The 24840-nt window shown below is 41.9% G+C and overlaps 3 protein-coding genes across 3 annotated transcripts; all 3 read left to right on the forward strand.

The window, feature by feature from the left end:
- The first annotated feature begins 1243 nt into the window (after nt 1-1243).
- On the forward strand, nt 1244-3249 carry LOC145947862 (uncharacterized). Its single transcript, XM_083057634.1, has 2 exons — nt 1244-1323; nt 2697-3249. The coding sequence occupies exons 1-2, from the start codon at nt 1244-1246 to the stop codon at nt 3247-3249; spliced, it is 633 nt and encodes a 210-aa protein (XP_082913760.1).
- A 5758-nt stretch (nt 3250-9007) lies between these two features.
- LOC145947863 (uncharacterized) lies at nt 9008-9730 on the forward strand. The gene has a single exon (XM_083057636.1). The coding sequence runs from the start codon at nt 9008-9010 to the stop codon at nt 9728-9730; it is 723 nt and encodes a 240-aa protein (XP_082913762.1).
- A 727-nt stretch (nt 9731-10457) lies between these two features.
- LOC145947865 (uncharacterized) lies at nt 10458-12059 on the forward strand. Its single transcript, XM_083057637.1, has one exon. It carries the CDS (start codon nt 10458-10460, stop codon nt 12057-12059), a length of 1602 nt encoding a protein of 533 aa, XP_082913763.1.
- The last annotated feature ends 12781 nt before the right edge of the window (nt 12060-24840 follow it).

Genomic DNA, 24840 nt, shown 5'->3' on the forward strand with positions numbered 1-24840 from the left:
TCGTTCATACGATACATGAATTTTCACCGAGGGTATCACCAGGATATAAGATATCGGAAACACCGGCGCACATCATTTACTTGCCGATCATCGTGCGGAGCATTACGGATTTAACGTTACGCGTTGTCGACCAGGACGGACGATTGCTCGATTTTCGAGGAGAAGAGATCACCATTAGATTGCACGTACGACGGCGACAGCGATAACCTACGTGTGCTGCGTATGAGATGCTCGTGTTGAACGGATCAAAAGACGCGAGAGATAACACAATCTTTACGAGGCCAGCGACAACAACGTCGACATTTGCTAATATCCAATCATCAGGTTGCACCAAGAAAAAGAAACTCAACACATCAAACGTTGCGTTTTTACAATCTTTGGGATTCGCGGTGCGAAATATCTGAACAATGACCGACATCCTCAACATCGGGGAAGAGCCAATCTTTGACGATCGCATCGCCAAAATCGAGACTCACACGTACAACCCGTTCGCCAACACCACGTTCGGACACAGTGATGAGATAAGAATACCCATACAACAACAGGATCTGTATACGTTGCCGTTTGACAGTTTTCTATACATCGAAGGAGAATTAAAGATAAATAGACCAGCGGAAGGATCTAATGTGATACTGGGAAATAATTGCGTCGTATTCATGTTTGATGAGATTCGATATGAACTCGATGGCGTGGAGATTGATCGCAACAGAAACGTGGGAATAACAAGTATGCTCAAAAACTATGTAACGATATCATCCGATAGAAGCGTGATTATGAGAAACGCCAGCTGGAGTGATCCGACTACTGGGAATGGAAACTTCAATTTTTGCGTACCGCTCTACATGTTATTGGGATTTTCGAGGATTACAGACGAGTGGTGATTAACGCTCGACATGTGTTGATCTTAATACGATCGCGCAACGACAACAATTGTCTGGTTGGAGATTCGACGCTGGAGCCTGTGATCAGCATATTCAAGATACAATGGCGAATGCCACATGTGTTGTTGAGCGAGATTAAGAAGCTGTCTATGCTGCGTGCTCTGGAAAGCGAACGCTACCTCAGCATGGGTTTTCGCTCGTGGGATCTGTACGAGTTTCCGCTATTGCAGCGTACAACCAAGCATTCGTGGGCCATTAAAACCGCGACTCAGCTGGAGAAACCACGATACGTTATCTTTGCTCTGCAGACAGGCCGAAAGAATGTCATGTCTGAGGATATGAGTCGATTCGACGATTGCAAAATGACCAACGTGAAACTCTATCTGAACTCGGAATGTTATCCGTACGACGACATGAATCTGGACTTCGATAAAAATAGATGGTCGATTCTGTACGGCACGTATGCGCGTTTCTGCAAAAACTATTACGGATACGAGTATCGCGAGCCGAGTTTCACCGTCTCAATGTTTCTACGTAACGGCGCATTCGTAATCATCGATTGTTCTCGACAAAACGAATCGATCAAGAGCGCAACCGTGGATGTAAGATTGGAATTTGAGTGTAAGGAAACGTGCCGATGAATACCTCTGCGTACTGTCTCATCATACATGATCACGTGATCCAGTACAACCCGTTGACCAACTTTGTGCGCAAAATCACCTAAATGCACCAACAATTTAGAGAGGGGGAAGCATAGCAGATTATAAATCAAAGTGTTATGAGATGGTTATCATTCTTCTTTTTTAACTGATACATCGAAGAGAGAGATCTCGTCATGTCCGTACCAACGTTTGTGGATCTACAGGGGTTTATCCTCAATAAACGATTTATTGTAAAGGAAGCGACAATCCTGAGAAGATGATTTATTTTGTCACATTATTTTTTAGCATGTCCTGTACCATGGGGTGTGCTCATAAAATCTGAGAGACGCCAACCCTCATGGATGACTCAAAATCATCATGGATTACAATGGGAAGATGGAAACGTTCCATATAGCATGGCTCAGCGTTTGATTACAACAGCTATCGTTGGTGAGCTACATGAAGAAGAAGAAGAATCCTTTCTCGTATATGTAAAAGGACTTGAAAAGCGAGAATGGTTAGCCGATATATTGGATAATGCGGGAAATGGTTTCATTATTGTGACCTTGGATGCTGATTACGACGATATCGAGTCTCTAAATAATCTAGATGTTAAAAACACTATGCGATGTGGAAAACATGTTAAGAATTGCGCATTACAAAATGTATTCAAAATATTTAACTGGTGGTCGCAACGCCAGAAAGATTTGCAAGATTTGAAAAAATAAAAATATTTAAACATTAATATGTTTTATCTCTTATTCCTCTTCCCCCAGTCCTCAATCCTTCCTCACGAATCATTCCTAAGAATTCTTTTTATCCGAGCGCCGTCTTTCCTTCTCCTAAATTTCATAGCGCATTAATCTCCCACCACATTTACCCCACTACTTTAAAAAATAAGCGTCATGTACATTACTCGATTAATTTCTTTATATGATCAGTGTCGCGTTAATCGTTCGTACTGGTGGTTTCACTATAGTAACGTAGAAAAAATGTACTTTACCGAAAGAAGCAGCGGCTCCGGCAGACATGTGAATAATTACATACCGAATTGTGATGAAACTCCATCGTTTGAGAACAAATGCGACAAGTAAGTTTAACTTTTTCTATTTTTCTATTTTTGTCTTTATATTTTTTACAAATTATATTATTTTTAAACTAATTTCATTTACAGCATTTTATTGGAACGTCGTGCGGTTCGTATACTAGGCAGACGATACGCATTGACAGCTACCGAATTCAAATTCATCGAAATTGGTATCAACGTGGGTCCACCGAGTTACGTGGAGATCGTTATAGGAGGAAAGGAACTGACACTATCTCTCGAAACATGGAAGGGACTCTACGAGCAACGGCACAATATTCAAAATTTCCTTCGAAACGACTCTAAAGATGTTAACAGTTTTATAAGCGTTGGACCACTAACAGTGAGATTTCATGCGATTAACGACGCCAAGCTAATAAATCTTGAATCTTCTAATGTACGCATGATGATGATCGAATCGACGTTACACCGTATGTTCGATCTCGATCCATGCATCGATGTATCTTTTGATCGATTGGTTAAAATTATCGGGCCAGTCGATATCAAGTTTACACAATTTTCAAATATTGCGTCCACTGTAAAGGATAATAAAAAAGTATCAAATGTAATACGCGCTAGCGACGCCTTCAATAAACATCAACTCGTCGATTGTGAGCTGGCAGCTTTAGTTTTTAGTTCATAATATGTAAGAAAAATATGTAAAAGAAGAATAAAAGAGTTTTTAAATCTAAATCATGATATAATTTCTTTGCACGCATTTCTCATCCGCACTCTCTCCCACCCGTAAACCGTTCCCTAGCTCTTATACGTATAGCTCCCAATAGTTGCTTGGTCCTTGCGGGGGATGACGTCATGCGGGGAAGGGGGAACGCGACGCTAGAGACCGAGAGGCTAGGGATCGTGAGGCTAGGGACTGAGAGGCTAGGGACCGAGAGGCTAGGGATCGCGAGGCTAGGGACTGCGAGGCTAGGGACTGCGAGGCTAGGGATCGCGAGAGATAGCGCTTAGAAGAGAGACTAGGGACTGCAAGAGAGGTGTCGCGGCGAGAAACATGAAAGAGAGAGATAGCGCGAGGCTAGAGACTACGAGAGAGGTTTGCAAAGGAAAAAAAGAGGAATTATAAAATAAAAACATTTTCTTTAATAATACTAATTTTTAATTATGAATAAATGTGTATTTACATGTGTGTGTGTGTGTGTGTGTGAATTAAAAAAAAAAAAAATATATAAATGTATGTAAATGTATATAAATGTGAATATATATATGTGAATATAAAATGGATATAAAATTATAATATAAAATGGATATAAAATTTTTAAAAAATATAAATGAATATATAGATAAGAATATAAATGAATATTATAATATATAAAAATTGTCGGTGGCGGAGGTGGCTACGGTGGAGCCGACGATGGTGGAGCGGCGGCGGGTGGATGCGAGGCAGTGAGGCGGCCGGGTGGCTGTGCCGACGATAGTGGGGGTGGCAAGGCGACGGCCGTGGGACTGTTGCGAGGCGGGACTCCTGCATAACAGAAAAAAACATTAATAATCTTAAAATTTTTTTATTTATTATTATAAAATTAAAAACTTACAATATAATCTTGCCCTTCTCACCACCAAATTGTCGGGCTCCTCAGGCTCCTCGGGCTCCTGGGGATTCCAATCTTCTATTATATCCTCAGGATATGGTTCCAATCCGAAGAGCTCGCGAAGTGCAAATATATCTAATCGCATCCACGGGTAGGTAAGTATTGTTTTCCTCACACTCGTGGGCGTCCACAGTATCACCCCACATGTGATCAAACTAATACCTATCATTGCGGCGCACCATGCGTATCCACCGACGATTCTCAATGTTCATAAAGCCGTCAATTCTAACTGAGTCCATTATTATTATCGTGTCCTGGAAAAAAAATTTTATTATATAAGTAACATAAGAAAATTTAATAATTCAATTCACACACACACAATAAAAAAACAATAATTACAGGCGAAACGAACATCAAAAATATGGTCCTAATGACGCTCTAAAAAAACAGCGTTGCAAAAAATGTATCCTTAAAAATCTCCTTCGATCCTAGGAAAGGAACATTTGTGAATATTCTCCTAAACAGGTTCCTCCAAAAACTTGGCCCGAAAATGTCTCCTGATGCAAAATCCATTTTAACACTTTATTCACTGGCACTTTGACACGATGAATGTTCAAGACTTTATGATGAACATTGCGGAGACAGATCCTCTCTCCATAGGCCTCTCTTCACCCCCTCTGATAAATCGTAGTATACTCAGGCGCTATTTGTTTATAATAAATTCGAGTGGCTGAATATCTGCGCTCTCTCTCTTACCCGTTAACAGTCCCCAGCTCTCATACGTAGCTCCCAATAATTGCGTGGTCCTTGCGGGGGATGACGTCATGCGGGGAAGGGGGGAACGCGAGGCTTAAGGACCGCGAGAGCGCTTAGAAGAGATAGCGCGAGGTGTTTATGAGAGAATGAAAGATGAGGAACGCGATGCTAAGGACCGCCAGAGATAGCGCGAGAGGAGCATGCGAGAAAGGGATAGCGCTCTCGCGCTTAGAAGAAAGAGCGTGAGGCGTTTGAGAGAACGAGAGGCACATGTGAGAAAGAGATAACGCCAGAGACGCATGCGAGAGAGATGTTCGCGAAGGAGAGCGCGAGATAATGCGAGAGAGGTTTGCAAAGGAAAAGAAGAGGAATTTTAAAATAAAAACATTTTCTTTAATAATACTAATTTTTTATTATGAATAAATGTGTATTTACATGAGTGTGTGTGTGTGTGAATTTAAATTTAAAAAATCTAATATAAAATATAAGAAGAAATATATGAATAAGTATAATAATATATAAAAATATAAAATATTTAAAAATTTAGGAATATAATATGTGAAGGCTCGTTTTGATAACAATATATTGAGTTGTGTTGGACTAATTAGGAGCCTGACGCGGAAGGTGGTGCGCTAATTATTTATGTGTTTATAGATTTGGAAAACTTGTGTTCTTGTATGTTTCCTTTATTGATTAGAACGTTTCGGTCCATAATTCGGACCATCTTCAGCTTCTGTCAATTACATTATGTTATACATTATTGTGTAGGTGAAAATGGCTTGTGATGGGTGTCGAGTGTTTAAATTGTTTAATTGCACAAGATTTTTTTGTGTGTAGGGGAACGATTATTACATACTGTGATTTTGTTTAAATTATCGGTCGTTGACCCTCAACATCTCATCCGACTTTCTGTTATTTATTGGCCTTATTCGTTTTCTGCCGTGAATGTAGGATGTTAGACTTTATATGTGCGTCAGATGGTATCTCGTGGGTCGCGAGTTCTTAGACGTGACTAACGCTTAGTTTTGATCGAATGTCGCGTATTGCCGTGTATCTGTGTTTATTTCGTGTTTTGTGAACAATATGTGTTGGATGTTGTGTTAGTTTATATTTTTGTTTTAAATGTTACATCTGTATAGACATGTGTGTGTTTGTTTGTAATCTTGTTAAGAATATAAAATTTAAGAATATAAGATTTAAGAATATTAAAAATATAAAATATAAAAGATTAATATAATGTTATATAAGAAATTATTGGTGGGTGGGTGGTGTCCGCTGCGGCTGGGCGGTTGTGCCAACGATGGTGGAGGTGGCAGAGCGACAGCCGTGGGACTGCTGTGGAGGTGACGGCCGGGCGGAACTCCTGTATAACAGAAAATTTTATTATTTTTTAACTCAATTTAAAAAATTTTAAAAATACTCACTAATTCCATGCTGCGAACACGTCCTCCTCCTCCTCAGCATCGGATGGCGATGGTGAATGAGTTGGTGATTTAAATGGCCAACAATATTCACTGGTTTCACCCCACATTTTATTTAAACAATGCATACATCAAGTGCACAATGTAGCTGGTGTTCATAACATATTGCTGAAGTATGTCCATGCATCTTAGCTTGTTTTAAACAATATTCACGAGCTCCCAGAAAATTTCGCACTTTCACTGTGTAAGGTTTTCGCAGACCGAGTTCGCGATTTCTTAAAAATTGCACAATCGAAGTCACTGGAATGTTCTTCGATTCCTCACAAGGTTTGATGGTGCACCGCGGTTTTATCACATCATCATCATCATCATCATCATCATCATCATCATCATTATCTCTGAGATGTTTAGATTCCATAAATAACTCGCCCCAAGTGGTGACTTTATGAGCCCGCTCCAACAGGTCGCGTTCAGTCTGCTCAATGTTTTCCATGTTTTTTTTTCACAAATGCGTACAAATTGGACACACATATCACAGAGAAATATCTGATACAATGCATCTTGACAATTGCTACAGTATCGACCATCCACTGCGTCGTGTAATTGAATCACATGCTTTCTAACAGCATACATGTGCCCGACATCTTGAATAGAGATTATACACGAAATACATAAAGCAATGACCCGTAGAATAATAAAAGTATATGGCACAACTTTCGTACGTCCGTTTAATGCATAGATTTGCGAATTAGACACTATCTTGCCGTCAATATCTGTAAGGTCTTCACTTTGATCACTAATATAATTATTGTCATTCGACAACGCGTGATCTTCATCAGACGACTCGTCTAATATTGCCTCGAAATTATTATTTTCCATTTTTACACATTACTACACAATTTTGACACAAGAAAGTAACTGCTACACTTTTTCAACCGAGCTATGCGCTTTCAAATCACATACTATGGTTTGACTCGACAGCAGTCCTCATTATATTTCATCTAATCCTTTCTTCCTCTCTTCATATTTAACGTATGATCGATTGTTTAATTACATCTCGGAAAGGTGATCTCCCCTTTTATCGAGTTATCGCTTTTGACACAAAGCGGCCGGACATCGGCGCTCATTTTTGTTTATAAAAGTTCAAGCGGCCGGATATCGGCGCTCCCTAAACAATGAGAAAGAATCCCACTTGGGGGGGGGGGTACCGCAAAGGCTGCCGAATATCGGCGCGTAATGCAACACGGTCTTTTACCGAAAACACATGTCCTGACGTGTTCGTCGCGGTAAGCGTGGCACCCAAGATCCCCATCCCTTAGATAAAATCATAGTAATATCTGTTTATGAGCTGCCGGACATCGGTGCGTAATACAATACGCTGTTATGTATATACCCGCGAAAAAACAAAACGCGATAAGCGTCCCCCACACAGCGATAAGCGCCCCCGCCCCGCGTGATGTCAGACTCCCTCGCCGCAGAGAACCTCCGCCCCGCGCCCCCCTCGGAGCCCAACGGGTTAGAACTCTCATAGTATCCCTACTAAAGATTATTTACTTTCAAACGTCTAAATCACCACCGCTTTGCTAAATTTGAACAAAAGGTGTTTGCGAATCGGTGACAAAAGGCGTTTGCGTCGCGCGCTCCAGTGTTTTGTGTTTTTTGTCGCCTTCGACAAACATCACTCCAAGTGCTTCCCGCGGTTTGTTAGCACTTCTCTTGGCCGCTACTGATTGGCAAACCTCGATCGTCTGATCGATGCTACCAATCAGGCGCCTTTTTTGGACACCGCAAATTTGGGGTTTTGAGACGCGAACGGAGCTTTAGCCTCAGTGCGAGAGGAGAGTCTTTAGAGACAGTATCGCTAATTATCGAACGAGTATTGAGCGCGTCTAGTGACTGGTCCGTCATCGTCCGAGAATAAAGTATATTCTGAAAAACTAACAAGACTGTGTTTATGCATTCAACCTGACTCTTAATCCGGCTAATAAAAATTTCGTTGCGGTGTCCGCGCTGGTATCGAAGGTCACGCGGACATTGTTTGGTCCTTCGAGCCGGATCTTTTTCGAGTGTCTCGCGAGTGAACTCGCAGGTCAAAAGAAACGTTGTCTCTCGTGCCGACGGATAGTGAATCGATAGCGAACCACGCCATTACAGTGGACACTTTATCAGTCTCTCTCTCTCTCTCTCTCTCTCTCTCTCTCTCTCTCTCTCTCTCTCTCTCTCTCTCGCGACCAATTGTAACGAGATCGATTGTCTCGCGACTCTCTCCGTCGTGCGTCCACTATCTCTCGCACGCGGAAGCCGCTCTCTAACGCTACTCCCTCCGGCTTGCGTCGACCATCTCGCTCGCTCACGGAAGCCTCTCTCGCTAACAGATGCTACGCCCACGTGAGGATTACGTGCACCGCTGCATCTCCGACGTACTGCAATACGCTCGTGACTGTACAAAGACGATTTGAAGACAAGTCGAAATTACAAGGGATCGATTTTTTTGGAGTGACTCGCGGGGAAATACCCGCGCAAAGTAGTGTATCGTCGCGCTCTCTCGCCCGCTAACTCCCACGCCTGTATTGATACGTGCGGAGCTCGAGTCAATCGAGACCCAGCGAAGCTTGTGCGGTCCGAATTTCGGTGCGATCTCGTGAGGAAAAGGCCGAGCTATTCGAAGACAATCATGTCTAGCGATCTGAGTCAATTTATTGTTGAACAAACAAATACGATCGCCTTGCTCAAGCGCGTCTTAATCAATTTGAAGAAGCTTGCCAAAGTCAACGTCACTGTTCCCAAGACGCAAGGTCGCCTGTCAGATTTAAAAGAACTCTGGAACAAAGTTCAAACGCTGAATACAAGGATCTGCTGTTTAGCTACCGCGGACGAGAGAAAGGACAACCCCTACTTCGTCAACGATGAATTCTACGAGGTTGAGGGCGTCTACATCGAGACAGCGGACCATTTACACGAAACGATAAGTAGACTGAATAAAGTCGATCAGGAATTATGTAATCATAGCACGGACTCTTCTTTCCGCGACGCGCGTAGTCATACGACTCTTCAGCTACCGCGTATTACATTACCAAAATTTTCGGGTAATTATTTAGAGTGGGAGACTTTTCGCAATACGTTCGAGTCGCTTGTCACAAATAACGACGTACTATCAAACACTCGGAAATTTCATTATCTGAAATCAAGCCTGAGTGGCGATGCCGCTTTATTAATTGCTAATTTGAAGATTTTCGATGCCAATTATGAATCCGCGTGGCAATTGTTGACGAATGAATATGACGACAAGCAAGCTCTTGTACACGCGCACATCCATTCGTTTATTAATTTACCGTCGATGAAAAGCGAGAATGTTAACGAGCTAAAGAAATTACTGATACACTTTCTGCGTCTCTAGCCGCTTTGACAAATCTCGGTCGTCCAGTCGACAAATGGGACGACATTATTATATATATTGTCTCGCAAAAATTCAGTCCGAGAACGCGAAACGAATGGAACTTAAAACGTACCGCTTCGTCTTCCACTCTTCCGTCCTATCAAGAACTTTATGATTTTTTGACGCTCCGAATTCGCGGATTGACCGATCTTTCCGACTCGAGCTATAATTTAACGAATTTTCGCGGTAATAAATCTCGATCCTCTGTACATAACGTGTCCGTGCTAAAGTGTGTAAACTGCGCCGGCAATCATAATTTGTCCAAATGTGAAGGCTTTCTTTCTAAATCAGTCGCACAGCGTAACGCGATCGTCAAACAAAATAAACTTTGTTTCAATTGTGTCCGCTCGGGACATTTTACACCGAAATGTAAATTAAAGAGTCGATGCACTCATTGTGGTCGAGCGCATCATTCGCTGTTACACGCTGCGAACTACGACACTCAGCTGGACGCGTCTATGCAACCGCCTGCGACGGCCGTCGGCACGCAGCCAAAATCAAGCGATAACACAGTTAAAAGCGCAGTCGTTGCTAACGTACAAACCGTACAAACGCTAATCGAGCCCGCTCCTACGGATTTACTCGCGACCGCGTGGGTAACGCTTCTCACATCGGAGGATCGATTTTTTAAAGTATGAGCTTTACTGGATCAAGGATCCACTTCATTTCCGAATCACTCAGTCAAACCATGCGGACAAAACGGCAACGCGCTAATCTTCAAATTTGCTGTTTTGGGGAACAGTATACGGGCATCGCAAAGTCACGAATTTCTATCAAGCTTTCGCCGTGTTCTAAATTCTCTCCGACGTTTCCGCTTACTGCATACGTATATCAGCGAATTACTTCGTACGCAGCTTCACAAACTCGCTCGGTTGATTCGTGGTCCCATTTACGCGATCTGCCGCTTGCAGATCCGAATCCCACAAGCAATCATCCGATTCACTTATTAATAGGAGCCGATCTGTACGGTTCTTTCTTGTTAAACGACTTTCGTCAAGGTCCAATAGGCACGCCCACCGCGCAGAGTACCTCACTCGGGTGGATATTATCCGGTCCGACCAGCGTAGATCGACGCACGAACGCGTACGCCTCGGTTTCGCATATCGCTGCGGACGCGGATACCAATTCTTTATTACAGAAATTTTGGGAAGACGAGAATGTCTTCCAACCGCTTCCTCTCACGGAGGAGGAGAAACAGTGTGAAGAACATTTCGCAACGACTCACTCTCGCTCGTCTCAGGGCCGCTACATCGTACGGCTTCCCTTCAAGAACGAACCTCCTATTGCTATAGGAGAATCGCTCCACATCGCTCGCTCTCTTTATCATCGAACTGAACGAAGACTGCAACGCCGTCCGGATATTTGCGTTCCATATCACGACTTCTTATGCGAATATCAATCGCTTCACCATATGAAACTTGTCGAAGATGCGGACTCGACGTTTAAGCCCGTGTGCATTCCGCATCATGCCGTCTTGCGCGATTCGAGTAGTACTACGAAGTTACGTTTCGTATTCAATGCTTCGTGCAAAACTAGCAACGGAACTTCTCTAAACGAATTCTTATTAATCGGACCGAAATTACAAGCCGACCTCCCCGCACTAATTTTACGTTGGCGACAATGGTGTTACGTTTATACGGCCGATATAACAAAGATGTTTCGCCAAATTTTAGTTGATCCGCGTGATACTGAATTTCAAAGAATATTATGGCGTCCTAACGAAGAGTCAAAAATAGAACATTTTCGCCTTCTTACGGTTACATACGGTCTCGCTCTCGCGCCTTATCTTGCGATACAGGTCCTCAAGCAACTCGCGAAAGACGACGGTCATGCCTTTCCGAAAGCAGCCGTTATTATCGAGAATTCACTCTACGTAGACGATACGCTATTCGGAGACGACGATCCCGTCGGATTACGCGACGCGCGAAACCAATTGATCGAGTTCATGAAGCGCGGCGGATTTCAGCTCCGAAAATGGGCTTCTAATTTGCCAGAGCTTCTAGCTGACATTCCATCCGATCAACACGAAAATGTCGATCATTTTCTAGTGAAGGACGATACATTAAAAGTCCTCGGACTATCTTGGGCACCGAAAAACGATTCCTTTCGTTTTATAATTTGTTTTGAGCCTAAACCGACACCGACGAAACGCTCGATTTTATCGTTTATATCGAAGCTTTACGATCCACTCGGGTGGGCAGCTCCGGTCGTGATTACGGCAAAAATTTTATTACAAGAATTTTGGCTTCTCAAGGGCGATTGGGACGATCCTCACTCCAGATTTAAATAATCGTTGGCATGCGTATCATACCGATTTAACGCATCTTGAAAACATTCGGATACCTCGATGGACCGGACAAAATAAAGAAAATCTCGGAGTCGAATTACACGGTTTCGCGGACGCGTCAAATCGCGCTTATGCCGCAGTAGTATATTTGCGCGTATACCACTCCTTTGAAAGCTTTCAAATCAGTCTTCTAGCCGCAAAAACGAAGGTAGCTCCCATCAAAACTGTGAGTATTCCGCGGCTCGAACTTAATGCAGTAGTTCTTCTCTGTCGACTTTTAAAATGGACTCTCCATTCGTTGAATCTTTTTCAAGTTCCAATCTATGGCTGGACAGATTCCACGATCACGTTGGCCTGGCTCCGGCAACATCCTTCCAAATGGAGCACTTATGTCGCCAATCGTATTTCGGAAGTACAAATCTCCTTGCCTACGATTCGATGGAATCATGTTCCTTCCCGACACAATCCCGCTGATTGCGCATCCCGCGGTCTATCCGCGACCGAACTCCTATCGCACGACCTTTGGTGGTCAGGTCCACCATGGCTACACCAATCCTCGAATTCATGGCCGATTCATGATCCTGCTCCTCCCTTTGATACGCTTCAAGAAGAACGGTTGTCGGTCGAAATTCGTAAAGCCGCGATTCATCACCTCAATCGCGCTCAAGAGTGGGAGCTTCCTTTCGCATATTCTAGCTGGAACCGATTAATCCGAGTCACCGCTTATATCCGCCGATTCGTTGAGAATTTAAAACGCAAGAGAGATTCTTAAGCTCTAATACGGGAAGTTCTATCTGTCGGGGAACTTCGCGACGCCACAAATTTGTGGTTTCAATCCGCTCAACGTCTATATTTTTCAGAGGAATTGCGAGCATTGACAAAAGGGTCCTCTCTCTCTCATACGAGTTCTCTGCGTACCCTCAATCTTTTCCGCGGAGACGATCATTTACTCCGCCTTGGCGGGCGGTTAAAAAATTCAGGTATGTGTTATTCCGAACAGCATCCGATTATATTACCGAAGCATCAGAACTTCTCATCGATTTAACGCCACGCTTCATGGTGGCACTCAACTTACGTTGCGTTCACTTCGCCAAAGTTATTGGATTCTTGGAGCTCGCAGTCTAGTCAAAACGCGTCTTCGACAATGCGTAACCTGCACTCGTCATGCCGCTATCGTGCCTACACAACTAATGGGAGATCTTCCCTCTCCTCGCGTAACGCCATCTCCTCCGTTTTCTCATACCGGAGTCGACTATGCTGGACCGTTTAATATCATTCCCTTTGTGGGCCGCGGTCAAAAAGCCACAAAAAATTACGTTGCCTTATTTGTCTGCCTCACCACGAAGGCTATTCATTTAGAGAACGTGGACGATTATTCCACCAACGGTTTTCTCGCCGCGTATCAACGCTTCGCTAGTCGCCGTGGTTTGCCGTCGCACATGTACAACGACAACGGCACAAATTTCCAAGGTGCCGATCGTGAACTTCAGTGAAGCTTTGCAGCTTTGCGCGCGGACTCTTCTCTACGCGAGATATTAGCTAACGACGGCGTTCAATGGCATTTCATACCGGCCGCGGCACCTCATTTCGGAGGCCTCTGGAGGCGGGCGTGAAAAGTTTCAAGCACCATTTTAAACGCATAGTGGGACCCCGTACGCTTTCAAAAGCTGAATTCGTGACTTTGTTTGCAAAATCGAGGCATGTTTGAATTCGCGTCCGATTACTGCTCTCGATGATCCGACTGATTTATCGAGCCTAACGCCAGGCTATTTTCCCATTGGCCGTCCGATTGTCTCAACTCCGGAGCAATCGTTTCTCGAGATCAATCCCAATCGATTATCGCGTTGGCAGCTTGTGCACGCGATGCAGGAGCAGATCTGGCGCTCTTGAACGAAAGACTATCTACATTCGCTGCAAAATCATCTCAAGTGGTCTAAACGCGAACCGAACGTTCAAATCAACGAATTAGTTCTCGTGAAAAATAATTTACTCCCCCCTTCGAAATGGGAACTCCCTGGCGTCAAAGAAATACATCCGGGAACCGACGGCCACGTTCGAGTGGTCACACTTCAAACTGCTCGAACGCTCTATAAACGTCCCATAGCCCAAATCTGCCGACTACCTGTCGCCTTTGATAACGAACTTGTGAAAACTATTTTGTCTAAATAATGTAAAATTGAAGCTTATTTATGTATTCATCTTTACTCTATAACAAGCTTGTAACAAACGATTCTGTTTGGGTAAAAAAGTACTCTGACCATCAAACATTTCTACTACTTGTAAGTGACCAGCACTGGACCATTTCGTTAGTTTCGTATACGTGGAGAATACGAGGCGAGCGGTATGTTTAGAAATCTAGCCAAAATTGTAAAGTAAACTCTCCGTTAAGGAATCAAAGGTCAAAATTTAAAACATTGAACGTCAAAGATTATTTACTTTCAAACGTCTAAATCACCACCGCTTTGCTAAATTTGAACAAAAAGTGTTTGCGAATCACTGACAAAAGGCGTTTGCGTCGCGCGCTCCATTGTTTTGTGTTTTTTGTCGCCTTCGACAAACATCACTCCAAGTGCTTCCCGCGGTTTGTTAGTACCTCTCTTGGCCGCTTCTGATTGGCAAACCTCGATCGTCTGATCGATGCTACCAATCAGGCGCCTTTTTTGGACACCGCGAATTTGGGGTTTTGAGACGCGAGCGGAGCTTTAGCCTCAGTGCGAGAGGAGAGTCTTTAGAGACAGTATCGCTAATTATCGAACGAGTATTGAGCGCGTCTAGTGACTGGTCCGTCATCGTCCGAGAATAAAATATATTCTGAAAAACTAACAAGACTGTTTATGCACTCAACCTGACTCTCAATCCGGCTAATGAAAATTTCGTTACGGTGTCCGCGCTGGTATCGAAGGTCACGCGGATAAACGTAAACTCTGTGCACGCAGTGATCACGTAATTTAGAACGTCCCTTCTATTCCGCATCCTGCTGCGAAGAAACTTATTTTCTAACAGTAACAAAGATATCGCAGCCTAAACACTTTTTAATTAATATACATAAAAAAATATACATAAAAAAGTGTTCTCGATCGGATTCTCCACCAATAAAAGTCGCTGAAAGGAATCATTCATTAAAACAAGATCATAATAATAATTAGAATGAGCGCCCGGCTGCAGGGGCGTACGATCGCCCCTTACCCCATCGCGCCTTAAAATAAACCAGCGCTCTCGTATAAAAGGTAAAGCTATAGATAAACGCCGCGGTCGCTTGAGAGGAAACAAAACATCAACAAAGTTAGAGCCATTATAATCGTTATGATGTTCTTTTCCTTAACGACCTTTCCGTTTTGACAACGCTCGAAAACAATCGAGAACGTTCGAGAAAGCTATAGTTATATAAACCTCCCCTCGAGAGACCGCGGCTCTGATTCGACTTAGCTATCGAGGAGAACAGAGTGCATTTTTGAATAAGAAAAGGATTGCTCGTCCTTCCTTTACGCGTACCGTCGCTCGCGGAGATCTCGATTTATTACTCTCTTTGTTACTGTAAATTCTTTATTGTGTTGACTTGTGATTAATTGTTATAAATATAGTTGTTGACGTTACGTGTCGCTTGACACCGCGAATGTTGCCCGCCAAACTCACTCCGACGTTCCGTCGTTCACAAAAAGTAAGCGCTGCATTGTGTCCGCCGCGATAATTTAATGATACGTAATATTTTAAATGGCGCCAAAAATTTTTTATTTACATATTTCAACAGTTTATTGTGTGAAGATTACATTTGTACCAAAAATATAGCAGAATAAACACTTTTTAATTAATATATATAAAAATATAAGCACCGCATTGTGTTGTCCGCCGCGATAATTTGATGATATACGTAATATTTTAAAACACGCCAAAAATTTTTTCTATACATATTTTGATAGTATATAGTCTGTAGATTACTGAAGTATCAAAAATATAGGAGCCTAAACCGTTTTTTAATAAATATGCATAAAAAAAGTATGTCCCGTATAGAGTCGGCGGCGACTATATGAGTAGATATACTAGGCGGGTTCTAACCCAGGGGCAATGAGGGGAATGAGGGGCGAGGGGAACCCAGGGCGCGGGGGAATGACGTCACGCGGGGAGGGGGAATGACGTCACGCGGAAGGCGTCCGCGATGTACCGCGAGGGGTCCGCGGGGAGGGGGAGCGTCCGCGATTTTGGTGCCGGGTCCGCGAGGGGTCCGCGGGGAGGGGGAGCGTCCGCGATTTTAGGGTCCGCGAGGGGTCCGCGGGGAGGGGGAGCGTCCGCCATTTAGGTGCCGGATCCGCGAGGGGTCCGCGGGGAGAGAGGAACGCGAAGGAGAGCGCGAGGCACACGTGAGAGAGATGACGCAAGCGAGGCGTATATGCAAGAGCGAGAGAGATAGTGCGAGATGGCTAGGTAGCGAGATGACGCGAGGCGTTCGCGAAGGAGAGCGCGAGGCGCACGCGAGAGAGATGACGCAAGAGCGAGAGAGATAGCGCGAGATGACGAGAGGTAGCGAGATGATGCGAAGGAGAGCGCGAGAGCTGATGCAGCGAAGGAGAGCGCGAGAGGCGGACGCGAGAGAGGTAACGCGGCGAAGGAGAACGCAAAGAGAGAGGCGTTCGTAAGAGAGAATTTTTTTTTAATTAATATTTTTTTCTTTTCATATTTTTTTAAATTAATATTTTTAGGATGAGGAAGGGGAGAGGACCTATTCTAAAATAAATACATTTATTTAATATTTAAAATAATTTTTATTTTTAAAATGAGTATGTGTGTGGAATTATACAATTTTGTGTGTGTGTGTGTGTGTTTACAAAATATGTGTGTGAATTTAAAATATAAAAATGAAAATATATTATAATAATACAATAATAATATAAAAATATAAATTAATATAAAATGTAAAATATAATAATACAATAATAATATAAAAATATAAATTAATATAAAATGTAAAAAAGTATATAAAATTTAAAATATGAAATATAATAATACAATAATAATATAAAAATGTAAAATGTATACAGCAGCGCGATGGTGGCTGCGAGGTGGTGGGTATCGGCGGACGTTGGCGCGGCAGGGCGAGGTGGATGCGGTTTCTGCATAATAAAAAAAATGTATTAATATTTTCCTAATTTTTTAATATATAAATATTTTAATTTATTTATTATAAAATTAATGATACTTACATGGATTGCACACTGGACACATGTTTCTTGTAAAAATTTGGTCCATCGGAGCCTGACAACCGGTACACCACTGTCCCAAAAGCTGCTCGTATTGCGCCGTTTGGTGAGTGCGCACGACGTAAATTTCAACGAAAAGATCTTGCATTCGCACAAAACACGTTGTGCACAACTTAGCACCACCCCATGGACGATAATACAGACGTATCGCGCACATTCTCGTCGTATCATCAATGGCGATGATGTCCGCTGTGTACAAGTTTTGCACTCTTCTTTCGCGAGTAACCATCGCACTCACTGTCATAGTCCGAATCGTTTGCGGGCTCAATTTCAACGTCCGAGCCCATTTCGTCGTCTGATATAGCATCAACGTCTGATCCAACTTCAACCACTATCACCTCATCATCACTATCATCAATAATTATAACCTCGTGCTCCATTATTAACAGTCTGAAACTTTATGATGGATGTACGAACATCACGGGGTTAAAAAGACTCACGTTAAAAAGAGTAGGGGATGTATGACATAATAGCTTGAACGCTTACACGGCACATGAGATAAGAAAACAGATGGTCCGAGACAAAGATTCCATGATGAGAATAAGCATATGAATAATATTTAAAATTTAAACCACAATCGAACGTCAATAGAACCACGTTCGAACCACAATCGAACCTCGATCGAACCATGTTCAAACATCGATCAACTACCTTCATACCTCGATCGAACCATTTTCCTACCTCGATCAACCACCTTCGAACCACTTTCAAACCACGTTCGAACATCGATCGAATGTCAATCAACCACCTTCGAACCTCGATCGAACATCAATCAACCACCTTCGAACCACGTTCGTACGTCAATCAACCACCTTCGAACCACTTTCGAATCACGATCAACCACAATCGAACCTCGATCGAACCACGTTCAAACATCGATCAACCACCTTCAAACACTTTCGAACCATGTTCAAACATCGATCAACCACCTTCAAACCTCGATCGAACATCAATCAACTACCTTCGAACCACTTTCAAACCACGTTCGAACATCAATCAAACATCAATCAACCACCTTCGAACCTCGATCGAACATCAATCAACCACTGTTCTCACATGAACTGTATCTGTGTAAAGAATTATAAAGAGTAGCATTAAATGAAATGAGAGGACAGACAACAATACAATGCAAAAATAAAACCCAGGTTAAAAAATACATAAATGTATAATCATGTAACAGACCATACTCAAGTCTCAAGGTCACTATTTATTGGTCAGAAAGATACTATTTTATTTATATAACATATATATATACCTAGATATGCAACTATGGTTAACGAACCAAATAAATTAAGGACAATATCAAATTCAAATAAAATAATGCGAAATGAGTTGTGGTTGATCGCAGGTTTATCTAATATACTTTTTTGGTACACCGTGCTCATGATTTTTTGAATAAGGAGAACCTAATATTATTTTATATGTTGTGTAGGACTACAATTGAAATTTAATATTGACTTCAATACAGGAAAACCAGATATTTTTATTAATTATGATATTGCTGAATGATTGTCATCCAAGGCAATAACATTTCATACAACCTTTAAACTTTGCTGTAAGGTAATAAGTGATTAATGCAATGGCACTGAAATAAATCTTATTAATCCTTCTTTTGAATTTGAGGTGGAACGTACGGTCTGTGATCAACTTCATCAATGCGTAATTAGAGATACATCTTACTAAGGAAAGAGATACATACTTATAAGTGATTTCATGTGTTTTTGGTAATCAGATCTTAGAGCCTTGAACCTTTATTGCATGACTGCAATCCGATCTGTTTGCTTTACTTTGACTGAGCCTTGTATTGTTCCTTCTTCTTTGATCGTCAACAACCTTGGAAAATGCGGCCTAATGACCTAGCTCGCTCTCGTGGATGAACTTAGGGAAGGAGAGGAGCCCTTTTTAAGATAGATGATCGGCCTTGATAGTTAACAGTCGTTGTAGGTAGAGAACCGATCAAGAGATTGTAATAATCTCACCTTTTTCTGTTTTTACGGAATGCGCACACACACGTGACTCATGAGACGACCTAACCAAGAAGCCGAAACAGGGGAGACCCCTGCGCATTCTCGTCTCCCCTCTATTGATGGTGGCGACAGTAATGCCACGCGTAATATGGTCGAATCAACCGGTCGCTTGATCGCTACGCGCGTTATTTGAATTTAGTGAACTCGTAACAACCACATTCAAACCTCAATCGACTACATTTAAAATTATAACATAAGAATGCTGTCGCATACTGAAATTAATACGAGCACGTGCGGACATATAATTCTTGTATGCATACGAGGAAAAGGAGAGAGAGAGAACAAAGAGAATATTATTTTAATATTAATTTATTCAAAAAAAGGGTGTGGCGAATCATTGCGATGCTTTGACCACCAATTAAATATTTTAAATGCATTTTCTAAAGCGCAATTTTTTACATGTTTATCGCAACGTAGGCTATAGGTATCTAAGTTGTTTAAGGTAGGAATATCTTCATAGTTTGCATCCAAGGTCTCAATAATGAAACCGTTTCTCGCATCGTCCATTATATCGGCCAACCATTCTCGCTTTTCACGGCCTTTTACGTACACAAGAGAGGATGACTCTTCTTCTTCTTGTATCATACCAACGATAGCTGTTGTAATCAAACGCTGAGCCATGCTGTATGGAACGTTTCCATCTACCCATTGCAATCCATGATGATTTCGAGTCAACCATGAGGCTTGACGTCTCTCCGATTTTATGAGCACACCCCATGGTACGGGGCATGCGAAAAAATAATGTGAAACAATGAATCCTCTTCTGAGGATCGCCGCTTCCTTCACAATAAACTGTTTATTGAAAATAAATCCTTGTAGATCCACAAACGTAGGTACATCCATATTGTTGCAAGAATGTTGGACGACTGATGTCGATTGTTAAAAATCTCAATCTTTTATATCGGAGGATAAATGCTGATTAAGTAATTTTACGAACTATGTTGGTCAACGGACAATATTCGACAACACGATCGTGCAAAATGAGACAATAGGTGTTAGTATTTGCCGGTACATCTTCCTTACATTCAAATTCTATTCTCACGTCCACGGTAGAATTTTTGACAGATTCATTTTGTCGCGAACAATCAATAACTGCGAGAGGGCCGCAATGTAGAAATTTTACTATAGTTAGTACATTCTCAATATCACACCCGTAATAAGATTTGCGAAAACGAGAGTACATATCATACAGAATTTATTGAAATCTAAATTTAAATCATCGTAGGGATAAGATTCCGAGTTTAGATATAGCTTAACGTTGGCTAATTTACAATGATCGAATGTAGTAACATCTTTTGTCATAACATTCTTTTTACCAGTCTGCAGTGCAAAGATCACATATCGCAGCTTTTCCAGCTGAGAGGCGGTTTTCATAGTCCACCAATGCTTGGTCGTTCTATGTAACAGCGGAAATTCATACAGATCCCAAGAGCGAAAACTCATGTTTAAGAATCGCCCGCTTTCCAATGCTCGTAACAAGAATAGTTTGTTGATTTCGTTCAATATTACATGCGGCATACGTCATTGTATCTTGATCAATTCAATATCAGCTTCAGCAGGTCCATACAGACAATTGTTGTCGTTGCGCGAACGTATCAAAATTAATTCGTGGCGAGCATTAATCACAACTCGCTTGTAATCTTCGCAAAATCCCAACAGCATGTTGAGCGGTACGCAAAAGTTAAACATGCAACTATCACCACATGATCCATTATGTGTCATATCCCACCCGGCATTCTTCAAGATTTTACTTCTCTCGGTAGTTAAAGAGACAAAATTTTTCAACGTAGAAGTTATTCCAACGGTTCTGTTGCGATCAATCTCCATACCATCGAGTTCATATCGAATTTCATCAAACATGAATGCAACGCAGTTATTTGCCAATACCAGCGTTTCATTTGCATCTATTTTAGATATCGTCAACTTTCCCTCAACATACAGAAAGCTTTCGCACGGTAACGTGTACAAATCCTGGTGGTGTATAGGTATCCGTATCTCATCGCTATGTCCAAGCGATGAGTTGGCGTATGGATTGTACGTATGTGTCTCAACCTTGACGATACGATCATCAAAGACTGGTTCATCACCAATATTCAAAATATCAATCATCTTTTCGTACGATGAATCCCAATGATTTTAAAAATTCGCGATTCAATGCGCTGAGTTTCTTTTTAGTGTAACGAGATCTCTGATTATTGTCGCTCACTGCCGCAGCTGCTCTCGCAAAAGTATTGTCCCACGTAAAATTATTGTCTCTCACGTGCTCCGTATCATTTAGCAGGAGCATCACACGCTAATTTTGTCGACGCCGTACGTGCAATCTTACAGTAACTTCCTCTCCTCGAAAATCCAACAATCGTCCTTCTTGATCAACAATGCGTATCGTTAGATCAGTAATGCTCCGTACGACGATCGGGAGATAAATGATCTGTGCAGGCGTTTCCGATATCTTATATCCTAGCGGCACGCTCGGTGAAAATTCATGTATCGTGTGTACGCGCTTGTCATTAATGTACGCACCAGTGGTGACGCTACATTCTATACGGATAATATTCACGCCAATAATATTTATAGGTAAATCCGAATCATGCCATTTGTGAGGTTGCAATATACGATTCGACGAGAATCCCAACAGCGATCCAATGCTGTCTGGTTTACTAAAATTTATTCTATAGATGCATTTGATTTCGCTCTTTAGAGTATTATGATTGGCGCGAAGCGCTATTAAATCTTCATTCTGCTCTTTATTGGAAGGATATTGTGAAATTGCACGTCTCAGATACTCATCTATAGCTTGTATTTCGTATGATCCTTCGGGTATCGTAATTTCCTTGTCATCGTTATCAAAGTAAAATTTATTATTCTTAGAATTTACATTCGGTATCGTATGATAAGTTTCAAAATCTGTTAAACCGAGCTCATAATCACCATTCGATAAATCTATAGCTGGAAAGTAGCTTACAGCGAGAACGCTACTTTTGCCAGTCAACGTTAGTATTAGCGACATGTTGTCAAACTGAATCGTGATGATGGATTGACAGGCTTTATATCAGTCGTTTGAAGAAATCGTAAACACAATTGTCCACAATTATTCTGATTATAATTTTGATAGGATGTATGATTGTATTCTATTTTCGCAACATTTAAATATTGCACCAATTCTTTGGGTGGTTGAAGATTGTCAAAACTATCGAAATATATTGCTCGATTTCCTCTCTTTACATATGCTATCCAATGGGTATCGGAACCATCAACGTCATCCAAATTTACAATACCGCTTTCATTTTGTCGTATACCGCTTATTGGTAAATTATTGCGCATGAAAACACCTCTAAAGAATGGTATACGCATACGTCTTGCCAGTTGTTACAATTGTACATTAGTTGTTACGCCCACAGGCATTTTTAGCGTTTTTTTTGACGTTTTTTTTTTCTTAGTTGAGAATCCCTGTCCACGCTTGTATGGAGCGAGATAAACTCCACGACCTTCCATAGCGCGATTATGACGTTGCATTTCTTCAAGCTGACGTTGCGCAGCCTTGCTATCATTCACAGCCTTTGCCTCCCGCTGCTCCACCGGCCAACGAACCGAGAACTCCCAACAATGGTAAAATTGGCAAGATACCACCACGCTTCGCCACAGGCAGTATTCGTTTATTCTTCTTTTTCAAAGATTTTTTCGTCTTCATCCCCATACCGAATTTTGTCTTTGCTTTCATAGCTGCCCAAACAGTCGTAGCGGCTGCTCTTTCACCAAGAGTCGAATCTCTCGCAGTAATACGTTTTCGCGCTTTCGCAGCGAGTATATTATCAGCAACGTGTCGTTCTCTGAGGGCGTTGCTTTGAGAATATGCAATGTCGTGCTCGCGACACGCGGCATCCAATGGATTAATGCCTCGATCACCTCTAGCCAATCGCTTTTCCAAATGAGTCCCCGGACCGCAAAACTGATAGCCGGGGATATGGAATTCGATCGGAAGTGCGTTTATCGCGCAATTAAAGAGACCACTACCTATTTTCGTTGACATTCGCTGCAATCCTTTATCATCGGCGCTGGACCGTCGATGTGCGTTTGCTGCCACGGTCGATTGTAATGTTTGAAACAGCGGCGACAGGTCTGAATCTCTGGATCCGCCTTTATGTGTTCCGGAAGCTTGTCCCACACGTAGTGGATATGATTTTCATATCGCAATAAAAATGCTTTTGGCACAAATTGCAGCTGTTCGGCGCTTAAACCGTGAATATCGGAAGCACTTGTTAGCAGAACAAACATTTTTTCGGTACTGAGCGATTCATGATTCCGTGCAGCTATAAATAGGCTCTCCATGACTCATTCATTCATTCGAGAGAAAACATGCGGTTCGCTCAGCAATCGACGATAATCAAAGTTACAAATTTCGACGATAAAACACGGTTAATGTTGGATAAAGAAATACGCAGACATGGAAGCATGCTACCAAATACTATACGCGATATCATCTGCGGCCCCTCGAATTGCGGTAAAACTAACACGTTGATTAGTTTGATAGAAAGCCCGTATGGTGTTCGCTTCGAGAACATGTACGTTTACTCGAAATCGCTTCAACAACCGAAATATCAATATTTGGAAAATTTGCTATCACCGATAGAAGAAATTGGTTATTTTACATTCTCTAATAATAGCGATGTCATTCCACCGAGTGAGGCGCTTCCGAATTCCATTTTTATCTTTGATGATGTGGCAAGCGACAAGCAAGATATAATAAGAGAGTACTTTGCAATGGGACGACACTCGAGCGTCGACTGTCTCTATCTTTGTCAAACGTATGCCAAGATACCCAAGCATCTTATACGTGACAATGCAAATTTATTAATTTTATTTAAACAAGATGGGACAAACTTAAAACATGTGTACAACGATCACGTAAATACAGATATGTCTTACGATAATTTTCGCGCTTTTTGCCAGAAATGTTGGCAACATAAATATGGATTCGCGGCGATTGACAAGGACAGTCCGCTGACTAATGGACGATATAGAGAAGGATTTAATGAATTTGCAATACCGCAAAGCAATTAGTCGCTTTCGACACATTGATTGAGCAACGTCTAAATTGCAACATGATGAATAACGATTGTGAAAAGATTGTGAGAGAGATTGCGAAAACGAGCGATTCAATCCGTAAAAAATATCGTTTCTTGAAAACTGGTAAAATGGAGGAGGACGATGCATTGGCGAGGCATTTTAAACCAATTTCCGAACCTCTGAAACAGCTTGTTGAAAATACAGTCAATGTTGAGTCTGGTGAAGAAAATATTGAACCATCGAGTATGCTCGGAGAGAAAAAAGAGTTTAAAACAAAGCGATCAAATATATCATTGAGCGGTATAACTTCTACTCCAAAGCGAATCAAAAGCAGGCGAATGCAACAATTATTGGATGCAACTACATCTACTCCGATACAAGATGAATAACCAAGGCAATTAATGCATGATAAGACATCTATCGAGGAAATTTTCGAGACTT

Source organism: Prenolepis imparis, unplaced genomic scaffold (genome assembly GCF_030444845.1).
Source record: "Prenolepis imparis isolate NDT839.2.m4 unplaced genomic scaffold, iyPreImpa1.0 SCAF_168, whole genome shotgun sequence".
Classification (NCBI taxonomy): Eukaryota; Metazoa; Arthropoda; class Insecta; order Hymenoptera; family Formicidae; genus Prenolepis; species Prenolepis imparis.